At 41.9% G+C, this 19,575-nt stretch overlaps 1 protein-coding gene across 2 annotated transcripts in view; it reads right to left on the reverse strand.

Moving 5' to 3' along the window:
• The window catches only part of stox1 (storkhead box 1), a 41,986-nt gene extending 24,318 nt beyond the window's left edge, over nucleotides 1-17,668 (reverse strand). For both annotated transcript variants that reach the window (XM_059947308.1, XM_059947307.1), the window contains exon 1: nucleotides 17,321-17,668. In XM_059947308.1, coding sequence (XP_059803291.1) covers nucleotides 17,321-17,624 — 304 coding nt within the window. In that variant the 5' untranslated portion in view covers nucleotides 17,625-17,668. The remainder of the gene's footprint in view (nucleotides 1-17,320) is intronic.
• Nucleotides 17,669-19,575: the final 1,907 nt, after the last annotated feature.

A 19,575-nucleotide genomic window follows, 5' to 3' on the forward strand; every position in this document is an offset into this window, starting at 1 on the left:
AGAACAGAATTACAATGTGGTTGTTTTTATATTGCGCATTAAATTACAACTGAGTCAACATATTATTTCTCAGATCACAGAAGAGAAATAAACTGATCCTACAGTACATTCAGTCACCCCCACCCATGAGGAAAAAAACAGCACAAAAAAGAGATGCAGGATTAATCGATCAAACTCCTGCAAGTGTCTGCATCTGGCTTCTATTAGTTAATGATCTCTGCTCCCCTTTTGACTTTGGCTTAATGACTGCCTGCATTCACTAATGCTGCTTTAATGAGCACCTTTTACAAGTGCTCAGTCCCAGGGTCTGCTCAAAGGTCTCGCGTTTACTTCACCAAACCCCAGCAATATGTGACAAAGTGCTTTCATTTTCAACTTCATAGAAAAATCAAATTTTGACCAAATACTAATAGGAATGGTGAGATCCAATCAACAAAAATATTGGGTGGGGAATGAGACTGTCCCTTCCAAGCCAAACCATTTTTACGTTTTTGTTTTCAATCAGTCTGCATCCATCAAGTTGAATATTCTATTGAAGCAAGAAGCAACAGCCTTTCAAAACCTGCAAACCCTTGAAATTCAAACATGATAAATAACTGAAGGAGCAAGTCAAACCCGTGAACGCAGTGCTGGGGTGCTGCTGGTGACGTTTCTGCCATATTTTTCATGACCACGTGTCACAACGAGGCACGTTGGTGAAGGGTCTCGGCCCAAAACATTGACTGTTTACTCTTTTCCATAGTTGCTCCCTGGCCTGTTGAGACTTCCAGCATTTTGTGTGTGTTACAGCGTTAACGATTGTAATGTATGAAATTTCTGAACACTTCTAGATTGTGTTTCAGCTCATACCCACCCTTCACAGCTCAGACTTGATCTTTGGCAATTTCCTTGCAGCCACAGCAAACGTAACACCTCTCCATTCACCTCTGCCTTTCCAAATATCTAGGGAGCAGGATCCTTCATAAGGATCAAGATACATGGGATCCACGGTGACTTGGCTATTTGGAATTGGTTTGTCCATCAGAGACAGAAGATAATGGCTGATGGGTCTTATTCCAGCTGGAGGTCCATGACTAGTCGAGTCCTGCAGGGATTTCTGCTAAACAATGGATGAAAATGTGGGGATAGGTGGGTTAATACTTTGCAGGTGATACAAAGAATGGTAGTGTTGTGGATAGCATAGAATATTGCCGGAAGATAGTGGGATGTAGATCAGTTGCAGGTGTGGCCATTGAAATGGCAGACGGGGCTTAACCCGGCCAAATGTGAAGTGTTTATGACTCTGTTTTGGAAAGGTACTTGGATAGGAGGGGTATGGAGGGCTATGGTCCGAGTCCAGGTCAATGGGACTAGGCAGATTAATACTTCAACATGGATTAGATGGGCCAAAGGGCCTGTTACTGTACTGTAGTGTTCTATGACTCTATTCTATGATTCCTTGCTGCTTGCTGGTAGATCATATTTAAAGGGACAGTACACTGTTAATGGAAAGACTCTTAAAAGGGCTGATGGCTCCTTGAAAGTGCTATCACAGGTTGACAGGTTGGTAAAGAAAGCATGTGAGATGCTTGCCTTTATTAGTCAAGGAACTGAGTCATGAAGTTATGTTGCAGCTTTATAAAACATCTGGAGTATTGCAATCAGCTCTGGTTGCCCCAGACTTGGTTTGTGTTCTCTGGAGTGGCAGAGGCTGAGGGGAGATCTGATAGAAGTTTTAAGTTTACAAGAGGCATAGATAGACAACTGGTAGTTTCTCTCAGGGTCAAAATGCCTAATACTAGAAGGCATACATCTAAGGTGAGAGGCGTGAGTTAAGAGAGGTTTGCAGGATAAGGTTTTTTTGTATACACAGAGAGAGTTGAGTGCCTGGAATGCATTGCACTGCCAGGATGCTAGTGGAGGGAGATCTGATAGAGGTGTCAGACAGGCAATGGAGGGATATGGATATTATGTAGACAGAAGGGATTAGCTTAATTACGAGTTTAATTAGTTCAGCACAGCATTGTGGGGCATGGTCCTGTGCTGTACTGTTCTGTGTTTTATGAACCAAAATGTCTTTTGGTTGCATTTGGTGTTCACAATATAGTCTCCCCTACACAGCGCAGCCAGCTACAGACTGGCTCTGCTTTTTGAACTACTTGTGTTCAGTCTGCAAAAGCAACTGCAAAGTTGCATGGCACTTTAATTCTATGTTATAACAGGTCCAATACACCTCATCACCTGGGCACATTGCAGTCTTCTAGACTCACTATCAAATCCTACAATCTCTGCTTGCTTACTTTCTCTGTACCAGTAATGATCCTTTTTATTGTAAGTCATCCATCCATGATACTGGATCATCTTTCTATTTTACCTCTCTCCATTTACCCATCCATGCAAAAAAAAGACACTTGCAAATTTCTTCAGATACATGCTGGAGAGTATTCTAACTGGTTGTATCACAGCCTGGTATTTAGCTTCCAATGCACAGGACTACAAGAAGCTGTGGAGGGCTTCAGGTTCAACCAGCTCTGCCATGGACACAACACTCCCCATCTTCGAGGATATCTTCAAAATATGGTGCCCCGAGAAGGCAGCATCTGTTATTAAAGACTCTCGCCATCCAGGGCATGCCTTTATCTTGTTGTTACCATTGGAGATGAGGTACAGGAGCCTAAAGGTGCACACTCAATAATTCAGAAACATCTTCCCCTCATAAATCCATTTTCTTGAATGCTGTTTCATTGTTCCTATTTTTTGCACTATTTATTTTGTAATTTATAGTCATTTTATGACTTTGTACTGCTGCTGGAATCCAGTTTCTAAATGGACATTGAACCCAGGAGCACTACCTCATTACTTTTTTATTTGTTTTATTTTTGCACTACTTATTTTAACTTAACTGTTTAATAGACTATATAGGTAGGTAGTCCTCCGTTAGTCTCGATAGACCATGGATTTGCACCTTGGAAAGTTTCAGGGCGCAAGCCTGGGCAAGGTTTTTTTTATGGAAGACCGGCACTTGCCCAAGTTGCAAGTCTCCCCTCTCCATACCACCGATGTTGTCCAAGGGAAGGGCATTAGGACCCACACAGCTTGGCACTGGTGTCATCGCAGAGCAATGTGTGTTAAGTGCCTTGCTCAAGGACACACACGCAGCCTCAGCCAAGGTTCGAACTAGCAACCTTCAGATAACTAGACAAACGCCTTAACTATTTGGCCACGTGCCAACACATATATACTTACTGTAATTCAATTTATCTCTATATTTATTTATCATGTATTGCATTGTACTGCTCCAGTAAAGTTAACAAATCTCATGACATATACCAATGATATTAAATCTGATTCTGAAACAAATTTCATATTATGGAAGACAGTGATAATAAACCCAATTCTGATTCTGAGATGAGATTACAGGTCCTACAATCAGATGACAATGTACACGCAAGGACAGGGAAATTCTTCCATTCCTTTAGTGTTATCAAATTGTCAAAGATGTGGAAACACACTTTTATGACCCAGTAACAAAGCTGAAGGAAAAGACGTACCATTATCCTCCCAAGTGAGTACTCAACTTGCTCAGCCACAACCATTCATTCAAAACAAGACATGACCTCAATTTAAGCTTTTAATGTTTTACCCATGTTCCATGAGAAAAATGTTACCTTTGTCATGCGAGGTCGGAAATAAAAGCAAATACCATGGCAACCATGAACAAACTCAGCTTGTTGAGGTCAGAGGCAACTCCAGTTCAATTCAAATGCACAGGAGCCCTGTGTCTCTGATATTGTAAGTGTGCAGTCAAGCTCATCAGAAGAAGCCCAAAGGTCCCCGGTTTATATTGCTGGAATCCATTGCGTGCATTTCTCCAAGAACTAATGGAGATGAGGCTTCAGACTCACATATGTTCCACATTTCCCTGTGTCCAGTGTTCAGCAGGAAAAGAGAACCATTCATTGAATGCATGTAGTTCACTGTAAATTCCATCAAAGTGTATTAACACTGCAGACAGGATGGCTCCTGCAGAGACAGCAACTGACTTTATTAAGATCACTTCCTCAGCATTTTTACAATTGACCAAACAACATTCAGGGAAATGTAAAGCACACATCATTATTTTCCAAAACATTATTTAGTAATAACACAATTGAAGAGGCAACAAAACACTCTGAAACAACTCTTCACATTTGCCCTCTCAGAGAGCTGCTGCTTGTCTGGTAGGGCATATGGAGCTAGAACACCAGGCAGCAGTTGGCTACTGTTCGTGAAATCAGGCGTGAATTCCTGCCTTTTGGGATCAAATTGCTGTTTCTGGAAAAGTGCAATCTAGGAAAGAAAGCTGCCAAAACTTCAACACCACGAGAGGCCACAGTGCTCAACAACAATGTGAAGAGTCGATACAAACCAGGCACGAAGACAGAACGGACCTCAGCCTTCACCATCGCCATCCAGAACATGCCCTCTTCTCATTACTACCATCAGGGAGGAGGTACAGGAGTCTGAAGATACCCACTGAATGTTTTAGCAACAGAGTTCTGAACAGATCATGAACACGACCTCACATTCTGCACTACTTATTTCTTATTGTAACTGATAGTAATGTATTAGTGTATTGCTCTGTACTACTGTTGCAAAACAGATTTCACAACATACAGTATGGCAGAGATAATAAACCTGATCAGAATCAGATTTAATATCACTGGCATATGTCATGAAATTTATTAACTTTACGGCAACAGTAGAATTAAATACATGATAATATAGAATGAGTAAGTAAATAAATTACAGTAAGTGTATAGATGTATATTAATTAGTTAAATTAAGACTTGTAGTGCAAACACAGAAATTATTTTAAAAAGTAGTGAGGTTCGATGTCCATTCAGAAATCGAATGGCAGAGGGGAAGAAGCTGTCCCGGAATCGCCGTGTGTGTGCCTTCAGGCTTCCTGGAACAAGTCCTGGGTGGTGGGGATCCTTGATGGTGGAAGACACTTTTCTGAGGCAACACTCATTGAAGATGCCTTGGATACTATGGAGGCTAGTACCCAAATCTCTGCTACTAACAAATCCTGTACAGTAACCCCCCCCCCCCCCCAAACTGGATAGTGATGCAGCCTGTCAGAATGCTCTCCACAGTACATCTGTAGAAGTTTTCAAGTGTTTTAGTTGACAAATCAGATCTCCTGATGAAATATAATTTGACTCTGACCTCAGTGTCACATAACTCTGAAAATACTTGCAGAGGGAGAAACCTTCTGATTCACTGAATAGCACAAAGTCTCCAAGAGGCACCTCAGTAGCAGTGACGCCAAAGGTGAAACACTGATTGATATCAGGCAATGGTTTTGTAACTGCTATTAAAAAGCACATCCTGCAGGGAGCCATATTAATGTGAGCAGTGTGTATCCTAAGCAGGGTTGTGATTGAAGTTAATAGCCAAATGGCAATTAAGAAAGGGCCTGAGGTCTCTTGTGTAGCAGGGGTGGTGACACTAATGAACCAGCATCTGCAGCAGAGGAACCTCAGCCCTGATCTGGACAGCATCAGCAGTCATTTTTGTTTTAGTCACTGTGATGGGGCTGTTGGTTCTACAGAACAATCATCACACCTTCCATTTCTGGCCCCAGAACCAGATGTACTGCAGATCAGGCAGTGAGCAATCCACATTCTCACTCAGATTAACAATCTTCCATAGCTCTAAGGCTGCCAATTCTAAGTGGATGTGTTCCTGGAGATTTTAGCATATGATCTCCTAGCTTCACTCTTTTAATAAGTAGCCAAATATATTTGAATAAATGGAGAGAAGCCTTACAATTGCTTTAGAGCTTCTAAGATATTTTTCATGGGTTTGTTTGAAGCAATTAGCATGACATTAATGTTAAATTCCTAATGTTGGAGAGTCGATTATCTCTGAAAAATGTTGCTACATACCATTGATCTACAGTCTTCTGGGCAAAGTATGGACTAGGAAGGTGTATGTCCAGACCAGATTGCATTCATACAGCTAGACAACTTATACATTCCACCAGCTTGTCCTGGATTTGAAAAGAAGACCTGGTTTGGTAAAGTTGGTGTCCAACTCAAGCCACAGCATCAACAACTTCACTGCGGGCTGGGAAAGAGAGGGGATTAGGTATTGCAGAGAGGAGAAAGTCATTGTAAAAAATAAATCTTGAAGAACGATCTCGGTCCGAAATGTCGACTGCTTGTTCGTTTCTATGGATGCTGCCTGGCCTGCTGAGTTTCTCCAGCGTTTTGTGTGTGTTGCTCTGGATTTCCATCATCTGCAGAATCTCTTGTACATAAGAAATAAGTATTTCCATTTTACATGTATATTTATCGGAACTGAGAAACTGGTAGCAAACAGTTAAAAGTAAAGAATATATGAGTGGAACAGTGCTGCGCCAAAGATTTATTCCAGATTATAGATGGATACAGGCAGTGCTCCCACTCCATCAATATCCATTTTAGTTTGGGAAATAACCTCAAAGAAGTAACATGTGTTGTGTATAAGGATTATACTACACTATATTATACTACAAGATGACTGCATCTCCAATTAGGTTATTGCAGAAAATAAGAGATCAAGTGGAGGGAGTAATCTATTGCAGAGAAGATTGTCCAGCTAATAGAAAACATTTGGTATCCATTGGTCTTTTGTGAGTGAAAAAGTAACAGGTGGTGCGTCACCTGGATTAGTGATAGCAGATCAGTTTATCACAGTTCATATAAATATTTTGGATGAACACGCCAAAGGAATGGTTGCTAAATTTGCTAGGCACACAAAGAAAGATATGAAAGTGAGTTACGAGGAGCACATAAGGAGGCTATAGATGGATCTTACAGGATGCGGGTGGGCAAATGTGGGAAAATGAGGAACTGTCCATATTGGCCAGAAGCTTATTTTCTAAAGGGTGAGAAGTTGCTGGGTTCTCACATGCAGTGGGATCTGGTGTTTATGATTCATGTAGGAATGGTGAGCAGGTAGGAAGGTAACAATGTCACTGGTTATCACAAGGAGAATTGGATACAGATGTAGAGAAATTCTGCTTCAATTATACAAGCACTGCAGAGAACTCATTTAGAGTCGTGTGCATTGTTATCTGTCTGCAGAAGGATGTTTGTGCTTTAGGTGTGATTCAATGAAGATTTACTGGATTTACATCAGTAATGAGTAGAGTATCTCAGAGGGAAAGGCTGGACTGGCTAGGCTAGTATCTGCTGAAGTTTGATAAAAATAAGAGTAGATAACCAACTAGGTTCATAGGGTCCTGAGAGATTTCAACAGGATGGATGTGAGAAGGTGTTTCCTCCAGTCAGAGAATCCAGCTCTAGAGGTCTGTATTTAAAAACCTGGTGCACCCTCCTAAAACAGAAATAAAAGGTGATATTTTCCCCTTCAAATAATTGAGTCTTGGTGGTGCAAGCCAAGTCTGAATATTTTCCTAAGGTTGTCATTGATGAAGATTTGGTAAACAATGGAACAAAAGGCAGGGATGGCGAGTTCAGATTACATTCTGATCCGCATGATGTGCACAGCAGGGTTAGTGGGCTGAGTGGCCTACTCCTAATTTACATTTTTGCACGTTCACCTGATCCAAGGTACTGTCTAATGAGCTTGGATCTCACTAAGGCAGGTTCCAACAATCTTCTCTCACTGAAGTAGCTGATCATTTTGGCATAGAGCACAACAATACAAAAAAGGCCCTTCAGCCCATCTAATCCATGCTAAACTGTTATTCTGCCTATTCCCATCTACCTGCACCAGACCATACTCCTCTACACCCCTCCCATCCATGTACATGTCCAAATTTCTCTTACATGTTGAAATCGAACCCGGATCCACTACTTCCGCTGGCAGCTCATTCCACACACTCACCACCCTCTGACAGAAGTAGTTCCCCCTCAAGTTCTCCTTAAATATCTCACACTTATGATGACTATCTCTGGTCTCACCCAACATCAGTGGAAAAGGCCTGCTTGCATTTACCCTATCTATACCCCTCATAACTGTGTACACCTCTATCAAATCTCCTCTCATTCTCCAGGGAATAAAGTCCTAACCTATTCAACCTTTCCCAGTCATTCACAAGGAATAATTACTATCCCCCCCTCTCCTGATAGAGGATCAAAGGATAGCAACTAGAGATAGAAATTGAATCAGAGATGCTTCCAGCATAAAGAGAGACTCATCAGTCCACAGGATCCATGCTGATCAAGCACCTACTTTCGTTAATCCTACACCAAACCTATTTTATTCTCCCGTCACTCCAAACTTCCCCAGGATCCACCATCTTTTTAATACTTGGGGTAACTTACTGTGGCCAGCTAGTGCGGGAGGAAACTGGAGAACTTGCAAGAAACCCACACAGTCCCAGAGTCCACACCCACAGAAATGAACTCAGATGACTGGTACCAACATTGTTGGGGTTCAGGATAAACTCTGTTCCACAACAAAGGGGGGGGGGGTCGCGGTTAAACTGTCTAGTCTGTACTCGAGCTAAATCACAATCCCAATGTCACGCTGAAGGTACAGAAAGAAAACCCTGCTTAGTTTATCTTGACCATGAACAGGGATCATGGATAATCTAAGCAACTATTTCATCGCTCAAGGAATTTATACACAGACAAACTATTGTTCTTAACCTGCAGTACTCAGGACTGTCTTTTACAGATGATAATTCCACAGAACCAAGACAGGAAGCATTGTGTTCAATATTTTGTCTTTGCCATTAGGGCCTGTTATTTGAGAATTTGAACTAAAACCAGCTCCACCTTTTCAATGCAAGAGCTTTCTTTTCAGACGTTTAATCCCAAGCCAAAGGCTGATTACAAGAACGGATATGTTTCTAACCCGAGTTCTACAACACTTTGTGTGCAAACGCACAAAGCAAGGCAAGATATTTGGTTCTACAGTCTAAAGGTCAATCTTCTCTGCCCAAAGGTTATGGGTTCAAGTTTCACTTTGGAGACTCCACAGAAATCTGCGATGACATTTTTAGTGCAGTGTCGAGGAAGTACTGCAGGGTCAGAACGTTGCTTTTCAGATGAAACTTGATGTTCTCTAGGATGTAATAAAACTCTAAGGCTTTATTGAAAGAGTAAAAGGGGGCTCCCTGGTATCCAGTACAACATTTACCCAGCAACTAAAAGCACCATCATATTTGTGGAAACTTCTGGAAACTGTGGCATGGAACATAGCATAGAGCAACGTCAGAACAGGCCCTTCGGCCCGCGATGTCTATGCCGACCATAAGGTCAAATCAAACTAATCTCATCTGCTGGTACATGGCCTGTGTTGTTCTATTCCCTGCTTGTCCCTGTGTCTATCTGAGAGAGGCATGATACCTCCTCTTGTTACCTCTGTTAAATAAAAACCTTGCCTCTCAAATGTCCTTTCAACTTTATCTCACTCATCGTACTGCTATACCCACTAGAATTTGACATTTCCATCTTGGGGAGAAAAACTACCTACCCTGTCTGCACTTTTCACAATTTTATATACTTCCACCAGGAGTCCCCTCACCCTCCAATGCTCCAGAGGAAGCAGCTGAAGTCTGTCCAACCCCCCCCCCCCCCTATAGCCACATTTCAGGGTATATCCCAGTAAATCTCTTCTGCATCTTCTCCAAAGCCTCCACATCCTTCCTATAAAATGGCAGCTAGAACTGTATACAATGCTCCAAGTATGGCCTCCGCAAAGTTTTATACAATTACTGCATGACTTTCCTACCTTTACACTCGCGCCACAACTGACGATGGCGAATATGACCTCCAAAAATACAACACCTTGCACTTGTCTGGATTAAACTCCATCTGCCATTTCTCCACCCCTATTTCCCAATGATACATCCTTCAACAACCGTCCTCACCATCCACAAGTCCACCAGCTTTCATGTTCTCTGCAAACTTAAACTCAATAGACCACCATACCTCCAGCTATGTCAACCACACATTTTAAAGACAAGGATCCCAGCATCCAGCCTTGCACAACACCAAAGGTACAGGACTTCCAGGCAGAGAAGATGCCAACCTACCACTACCTTGTCTTCTACAATCAAGCCATTTTTGATATATTTTTACCAACTCCCGCTTCATCTTCTGGACCAGCTTTACCAAAGTCCATGTAGACAACATTCACTGTCGCAGCTCTATCAATCATCTTTGTCACTAAACAAATTTAAGATACACATCTGAACCTCCACTGTACTTAGCCACATTAATTCTCCCTCATAATGCTGCTGCCCCATTTCCTGCTTTACTTCACTCTAAAGACAGGCTTTCTGCTTCAAAGCCATTTAGAAAATGCTAAGAAAGTGAACGGTGCTACTGGAATTAGTCGGTCCTAACTTTATGACTCCAGTTAGGAATTGGCTGCACTGTGATAGATCCCAAAAACCAATAGTCTATGCATGCTCCAAAATAATCAGCTGCCCCAATAGTCTATGCATGCTCCAAAATAATCAGCTGCCCCAAAAAGCAAGGCTACAGATAATGAAAAGAGACATCTGTGGATGAAAACACTGGCTGCGAAGGCACTGCCAAAGACTAACAAAATAAATAGTGAGAACTGCTCAAACACAGGAGAATTGTAAGAGCCAACTTTAGTGCATTCAGTTGCTCAGCAGGGATGAAGAGAGAGTTGAATTCAGATGAACCTACTGTTTTGGACAATCCCATGCTTTTCCTTCCTATCTAGTTCAGCTCAATTAGTTTCGTCCTGTCAGCCTAGCTGGAACTGAAATAAATAAACTCACACTGGGGAATTTCTTCCCAAAAGGCTTTGAGGCACCTACTTTTAAGGGATAAATACAGTGTTCTGACAGACCTGATTCATAATAAAACACACAAAAGGCTACATTTATCATGAAATCCCTGAGAGAAAAGAAGATAGTTTTAAGAGTAGCAGAAGCTCTTGATGGGGAATCTAGATCAGGGATGGCCAACCTATGGCGCATGCGCCAAAAGTGGTGCAATGAACAGTGGGAAAATGAGTTCTTATTTATAGCAGGTCCGTCAGGAAAACCGTTATGTACTGTTTGTGAAAACACTTTCTCACATAATGGTAAAAACAATCTTAATAGACACTATAAAACACAACATCAGACTGAAATATAAGGAAAACTGAAGCTAGTGCTTGGGTCTGAGTTATGGAAAGAATATGTGATTAAGAAAAAGGAAGAAATCAAAAGAAGACAAAATATATTTGTTAGAAGTCTCATTAAGGTAAGTAATGTTTATCTTGTTTTATATTATATCAATATATCATGTAAAAATGTTAAATATGTCTATGTTGTATAGAGTTGTATAGCGCATCTGAACTTGTGCGTGAAAAAACTGACGCATGGAATGTAAAAGGTTGGCCACCACGGTCTAGATAGAAGCAGTGATCCGATAAGTTAGAAGAATTTTATCAAATCTTTCTTCAAACTTGCTGGGAAAAAAAGGAGAATATCAGAAAAATGAGCAGCATTTTAATGTGTTGCATTGTAATGTGTCCTCTACTGTGCCTATAGTCTTGTTTATTAATTATTGTACTGCCCTGCACTGCTTTGTGCACTTTACACAGCCCTCTGCAGGTCTGCAGTCTAGTGCAGTTTTTTGTAGTCTAGTGTAGCCTTGTGCTGTCTCACATAGTCTACTGTAGTTTTATGTTGTTTCATGTAGCATCAGGATTCTGGAGGAACGTTGTTTCATTTTTACAGTGTACTGTACCAGCAGTTTATGGTTGAAATGATAATAAAAGCAATTTGAACTTGAACTTGAACAGAGCCTGTTGTCTGAAGACTAAAAGTTTCAACCTTTATAATGAGCCGTGATTAAAACAGAGCAGACCTACCTTTTAGCTTTGTAGAAATTCTATCCAACCATTGGCAGCTTAATTAAAATCTAACCCCAGACAGTCTTTTGAACAGCATAACCCAGAAGAAAATGCAGGTTTTGCTGGTTCTGAACAAAGAATCAGGAGGAATTGTGTGTGTGTGTGGTGGTTTAAAGGAGATTGCGCGGCATCCCCCCCCCCCCCCCACTTCCTACACAGAGTGATAGGTGCCTAGAACGTGCTGCCAGTGCTGTGCTGGAAGCAGGTATGACTGTGGCACTCAAGAGGCTTTGAGTTAGGCACATGTATACGCAGGGAAAGGAGGAATATGGATCAGGAACAGACAGAAGAGATGGAGTTTAACTTGGCATAGAATCTGGGCAGGAGGACGTGACTTTGAACTGCACTATCCTATGTTCTAAGTCCATTCAGCGCTTCAGGAACAGCTTACTTTGCTCCACCAACAGATTTCTGAGCAGTCGATGAATCTATGAACACTAACTCAGTATTTTGCTCTCATTTTGCACTTCTTACTTATTTTTAATATACATATTTTGTATTGTAACATACAGTAACCTCCTATGCCGCAAAACAACAAATCTGACAACGTGTCAGTGATAATAACCTGATTCTAATTCAAAGGTTCATTTACTATCAAAGTATGTATGCAGTATACAACTCTGAGATTCTTCTTCTCCAGATAACCATGAAACAAAGAAACCATGGAGGTCAGTTCAAAGAGAAACAGCAAACCCCACTTCCCCTGCACAATGATGGCGCCTGTGTACAACGCTTTCTTGGTCTCCTGGTCGACATCTTCTGGATAGACCACAACACTGTTTATTTCACATCTTTTTTACGTCTGCTTTTCATCTTAAATGTGTTCCTGGAACTGTTAAAGCCTGTGATTTACAATTTGGAAATCGATTGAGTAATCAAGCTCTTCGCTGTCTCTGAGAAGATTCCGGGAAGCACTACGTGCACTATTTAAAATCCTTATGGCTTCCTTTGACTCACAGTCCTGGCATATCTCTGGTGCTCTCCCTTTAGGCAGCACTTTCCCTGAAGCCAATGATGATTTAAAATGTTTATATGCCTTGAAAGAGATAGCCAACTAAAACCAGGCCACAAAGCCTTGTAAATATTTTTAGTATTTCTCCAAAGCCCTTGGGAAAAATAACATTCAATCTGTCTTAACTCTCATTTTAGACACACATGCCAGATAATGCTTTAATTGCAAAAAAATAACTATCTCATTAGCAACGCATAAACTGCTGGAGGAACTCAGAAGGTCAGGCAGCATCTATGGAAATGAATAAACACCCAATGTATCAGGCTGAGATTTTTCTTCAGGATTGGAAAGGAAGGAGGACGATGACAGAATAAAAAGTTGTGGGGGGGTGGAGGGAGGGGAAAGAGTCTAGCTTATCTCATTAGTTGCGTTAAATTATAGGAAATATTAAACCTCAAAGTAAATATATCATGTGACATATGAAATTTTACCCAACCATCCCATAAATGATTGCAGATTTGAATCCACATTACTGTTTTACAACTTTAGATGTTTTTTCAAGAAGGTTGGAATTTCAAAGTCTGGAACTGAATTACATAGAACAGAAGACCTGTACTGTGCTACAATGTTGTTTGGCCCAGTTCCTCAGTATTTCTCACAATGCAAAAGAATATCCAATACTTTTCAATATATTTAAAACACCATGTGTTTTTGTCACCAATATGCTTTCACATTTTATATTTTTAAATTTCTTGTGTTTACACTAGTACAAGTCAAAAAGCAGAATGAACTAAAAATGATCAATTGGCTTTTTTCATCCATTTTTCAACTTCAGAAACTCTGATTATCTGAAGGCTTCCTCCATGACTGAAATAATATTTTTCAAAAACATGCTTTGTTTTGTTGCCTTGAGCATCAGAAATCTCCTCTAAAAGGTTGGTGGAAAAACACTTTTGTTTTAAAGGAATTAGATACATACTTGAATAAGATCTTTATACTTTCTCCGTAATCTCTGTGCTGGTGTCAGTATCATCTGAAGTTAGCTACCAATTGTATCTATACCGGCAATCTCCCAGCATGGATGCATTTAATTCTCAGTGCAGCTATAAGCTTGCCTTCTCAGAGGCAACAGTGGAGTTCACTTTTCGAAATGATTTCAAAACAAGTGGTCAAATTTCAAAGTTTTCTTTTGAGTTAAATTTTGAGGAAATCTAGCTGAGAAAAAAAATGGCACATACAGGCTAATAAAAGGTCTTTTCTTCTGACAATCTTTGTTTACTATAAGATTCTATACTACTGTATTTTTAAAGACTTCGCTGGCAAAATTTATTATGCACCTGCCAGTAATTATAAACCATAGCTAATTTAGGACAGAAGTATTACTCACTTCTTTCCAAACTCCTTTGTTAAGGAGTGCATTGGAATTCCACACCCCAACTTCACCTCCCATTTACAATGGTGCAACCTTCATCTCATTCAGCAACACCATGCCAGTCCTGATACTTAAAATGTTTAAAAGCTGTGCATTAACACACACACCAACAGTTCTCAAATATTTTGTCTCTGGAGAACTGAACCCAGTGGCTCAACACCTTCAGTCAAAAAGGGGACGGGGTAAGGTAGAAATTCCATAATGAAAAGAAAATGCTGTGGTGCTATTGGAGAGTAAATAATCCACCTAATTTCTGACCCTACTCTAGATACAGAGCATCAGATGAATTCCCTTCGCATCTCATATCTCTGAGGGATATGCTTACAATGTGTAACTGTGTGGAACACTGTCCACACTATGTGTGACTAAAATGGGTCAGTAGTAATTGATATCAAGGAAATACATTCAATGAGATAATCTTTGGTACAAAAGCTGCACAAAAAAGCTTTATTTTCAAATATTATACTCAAATTGGTATGATCCCAAAATCTCAACTACTAAACTATTCTTCAATCCACTGTGAATACTAACCGTTCACATCATGTTGAGTTATTTCAACTTAGATAGTAAAGCTAACCTTGTTCTGACTGAATCAGCACATTTATAACAGAGCAGCCAACTTTCACAACACAGAGAGGCCACTCTATCTGTATTGTGATGACCACAGACACTGCACCAAATGGTGCCCTAGTTTCAAACTTCCACCTCAGTCCACAATCCTTCACTATTCTTCAGTTTAATCCCACCCTCCCAAAGCAAGTTGTCAAGGTTGTATAATGTGGAAAAATGCAATGTTTCCCCACATTATTCTTTGAAAGATTAAAAAAAGGAAAATAATGCTTAAATGAAGAGAAAATACAGAAAGTAGAAAGATATTACAAAAATAGTCAAAATCAACATTCTTGTACTGTATAACAAATGACTAGGAAGACAACTGAAGAATGAATGGTTTTTGCAGGGGTTATAGAGAACAAAAGTGGGAAGTCTTGCAACAACTGTGCATGGACTTGAGTTCTTTAATTCCTGCCCCATCCCACAATATCTCTCTTAGTTCAATACCATCTTCTCATTCGCTCCTCATGCTTTTTAATATCCTGCCATGTCTAATCACACTCTACAAATCACTCACTGCAAGAAATGGGGACTCAAATGATGCCAGGTATGCGGCCAAATTGCTTTTTGTACCTAAAGCAACACACAAAACACTGGAAGAACTCAGCAGGCCAGGTAGCATCGATGGAAAAGAATGAACAGTTGATGTTTCATGTTAAGACCCTTCATCAGGACTAGAAAGAAAGAGGAGAAGTCACTGTAAGAAGGTGAGGGAAATGGAAGTACAAGATCGTAGGTGATAGGTGAAACCAGGAGAGGGGGAGGAGGAGAAGTAAAGAGCTGGGAAGTTTATTGGTGGAAAGGGTAAAGGGCTGGAGAAGGAGGAATCTGATAGGAGAGGATAGAAGACCATGGAAGAAGGGAAGAAGGAGGAGCACCAGAGAGAGATGGTGGGCAGGTAGGGAGATACGGCGAGAGAGGGAAACAGGAATGGGGAATGGTGAAGGGGGGGGGCAATTACTGGAAGTTCGAGAAATTGATGTTCATGCCATCAGGTTAGAAGCTGCCTAGAAGGAATACAAAGTGTTGCTCCTCCAACCTGAGTGTGGCCTCATTATGGCAGTAGAGGAGCCATGCACTGACGTGTTGGGAAGGGAATGGGAAGTAGAATTGAAATGGGTGGCCACTGGGAGATCCTGCTTTTTGTATGTGCCACCCAAATCAGATGCCTAAAGGACTTACCTGAATGAAGACCAGGTGAGTCTTTGGAAGTGACATCTTCAGAAGAGAAGAGAGGGAGAAAGAATCGTGAACTTGCTTAGGTACTGAGATAAAGCCATACACATCATACATGTCTGTTTTGAGGCAGAAATGATGTTAACTTTCTGAATGCTGCTGGGACCTGTTTACTCCCTGCACTGCTCTGTACAGGAGACCACTGGTTCCTTCAGCCTCCTCTGTCAATTAACAAAACCATGGCAATGTTCAATCTCAGCCACAGTTTGATCGCCCTATCTCTGTTCTTCTAACACCCAGAAATCCATTGATCAGTTTAAGTGCAACCAGTGGCAAAGTATTCATCTTGCAAGGCTCCTTTCCATTGTTACATGGTTAAGTGGCTTTATTGTGTCTTTGCTTGGCTTCCATTACACCTCTCTGCCAGTGAGCATCAGGTTTACTCTGCAAAGGGATAATCTTTCAACTGAGCAGTGAAATGAACAAAGTGTGATACATTCTAGTCACCTCTATAACCCTCCTTTTATAACCAACACCAGTCTGTGGCTCAATAACCAATACCCATCTGCCGTTTGATCCTAATTACACTTTCAATAGATATTTTTTTTACCCAGGAAAGGAGCTCTGGAGACTTCCTACGGAGTACTCCTGTACAAGTCACTCAACAATCCGTTTACCATTAAACTTCTCATCTGTGCCCAACCTCTTCCCCTTCTTAGAAAGCCAAGAAATGGTGATGGGGTGAAGTCAACATATCCGGTGGGAATGACAGGGCAAGTTGTGAGGAAGGAAAACTAATTGAAGGATCTTTTGGGGCTGGGGGTGTGAATCAGAAACAGCAGACTCAATGATGCTACACTATAACCCCCCCCCCACCCCGTCCATTTGGATCCATGATAGATCACTTCAGTAACGTGCGCTCCTCTTCTGCACTCTCCAACCTTATACACAATCACATTTGTCCCGTCTTGCAAACCCCGGTCTATTTAATTGCTACTTCCTACTACATCCTGTTCTGCCAGGGAATAATATATCTGCTCCTCATCCTCCTCTCGCTTTCTCCTCTTCCTCTCTGCCCCTTCTTATCCCTCATCTCCTGCCCTCTTCCCCTCATACAGTCTTCACTTACGCACAGTTATTCCATATCTGTACTTCTAACTTACTTCTGTTGCCAACCCACCACAGTAAATTCCTAATACATGTAAATAAAGTTTAGAATGGCGAATAAAGTTGATCCTGCTACTCCTCAATGTTCTCGCCCCCCGATTTGATGTCCCCTCACTTGCCTACTGCTCGGATGCGGAATCCCCGGGGAGGTCTCAGGGCTCTCCGGATCCAGGCTTCCCTCAGCACCTCCAAGTGCGAGGCTCGGCCGCCCAGCAGCAGCACGCCGCAATGCAGCCAGCCCAGGAGTTGCAGCTCGGACACGGCGTGTACCAGCCGCTCGTTCCACACACTGCGCCCGTTTTCGGCCTTCAGCTCCGCAAACAGCTGCTGCCCATTGCGGCTGAGATCCGGCTCGGCGTCCGGGGCTGAGCTTCCCGCTCCCAGCACCAACGCCAGCGAGCTCCGGGTCAGCTCCACCAACATGGTGCTCGACTTCTGCTCCTCGACCTGCGCGAACAACCCGGCGAGCTCCCAGACGCTGTTGCCAGGCAACCGGCCCGGGCCCATCAATCAAACTGCCTCCTGGCAACCGCTGGGCGGGAAAAACACTGTCAATCAAGCACAGTCGCCCCTGGTCAACAAGCTGTCAAGGATCAAGATGGTTTATTGTCATTCTTCAATACTCAAATGTAAAGGGGAACGAATCGATTGTTACTCCGGATCCAATGCAGCATAAAACCCAATAAGCATAAAGAACACATAAAAACATAAATATAAAAACAATCCTACAAAACACAGTGCAGATTGTATTTTAAATTTATGAAGCTCGGTACAGTTCTAGCGCCATATTTAACTGCTGACCACGCTACCGTTGTTGGCCAAATCAAGGCTGAAAATCTGGTTGAATGGTGCCACAACAACAACCTCTCACCCAAATGTCAGCAAAACCAAACAACAGATTATTGATTAAAGGAGGAAAGAATTGGGGGAACGGGGATGGAAGTTGGGGAAATTCGGAGACGGGACCGGGGGAATGAGAGACAGATTGAGGTAATAGGGAGAGTGATTGGTGGAATGGGGAGACACACAGGGGAAATGGGGGGAGGGTCAGAGTGAGAATAGGGATGCTCTTTGGGGAAACGGGTGTGGGGAGGGTCAGTAACTTTAATTCTTGAGTATTATCATATCAGAGGACCTGTCCTGGGAACAGAACGCAAATACTATTTCAAAGTATTTCACGGCCGCATCTCTACTTAGAAGTCTGCGCGGATTTGGCCTGTCATCCAGAACTTAACAAACTTCGATAGATGCACAGTTGAATCACGGCCTGGTACGAATACACCAGAGTCCAAGACTACGGAAAAGCCCACAAAAAGTGGTGAACGGAACCCAGTTCTTCACTCCACCATTGCACACATCCACAAGGATCGCTGCGGCAAGTACACAGCATCTATTATCAAGGACCCCCGCCACCCAGGACATGCTCTCTCCTCACTGCTGTCATCGGGAAGGAGGTACAGGAGCCTCAGGTCCCACACCACCAGGTTCAGGAACAGTTCGACCACCAGATTCTGGACCAGAGTGGATAATTTCACTCACCTCGACACCGAACCGATTCCACAATCTATGTTCTCATGTTCTCAGTATTGTTTGTTTGTTTATTTATTGCTTGTTTCTTATTGTATTTGCACAGTTGGCCAGTCTTTGTGTGAACTCGTTCACTGATTCGATTGCACTCCTTTGTTCTACTGTTAATTCCAGCAAGAAAATAAATGTCAGAGTAGTATTTGGTGGCATATAAGTTCTTTGATAATAAATTTCCTTTGAACTTTAAAGAGCCGGTGGGCTCTTTCTGCAGACCCGTGATTTCCCTTTTCTTATCAATCTCGTGGTTTACCTTTGCTGAAATCCTTGTGAACTCTCAAACCCTCATCGCACATCCAGTCAGATTGGTTAAACTTCCCACAATAATCCCTTCATTAGTCTGTATAAATAATGATTCAAATAATTTGCCGACCACTGAAGTTTAACAAACTATTTACCACATTTCTTGACAAGTCAGTCTCGTGACGTCAGGGAGGATTGCAAAGTAAAACGGCATCTCTTCGTTAGTTTCCTTTAAAAGACTAGGACATACCTCATTCATACATGCCGCTTATCCAAAAAACCAAACCCCTTAATACCTCCACTTGTTCTGAGCTTATCCATCTAAAATTTCACGAACATCTTAATTACAACGTTCCACCTCTTTTGGGACGGTGTCTGTCAATAACTGAGGCACATCTTCGTCTCCACAAAAGAGTCCGCTTTCAAAGTATAAGATGTCGGGTGAGTGAGACGCTCCGTGGGACGGATCCGCCTCAATCGCTTGGGAAAAAGTCGCTGGCGGGGCGCGAACAGCAGGATAACTCTGAATTCGGCGGTCTGGGTTAAG

This window comes from Hypanus sabinus, chromosome 22 (assembly GCF_030144855.1).
Source record: "Hypanus sabinus isolate sHypSab1 chromosome 22, sHypSab1.hap1, whole genome shotgun sequence".
Lineage (NCBI taxonomy): Eukaryota > Metazoa > Chordata > Chondrichthyes > Myliobatiformes > Dasyatidae > Hypanus > Hypanus sabinus.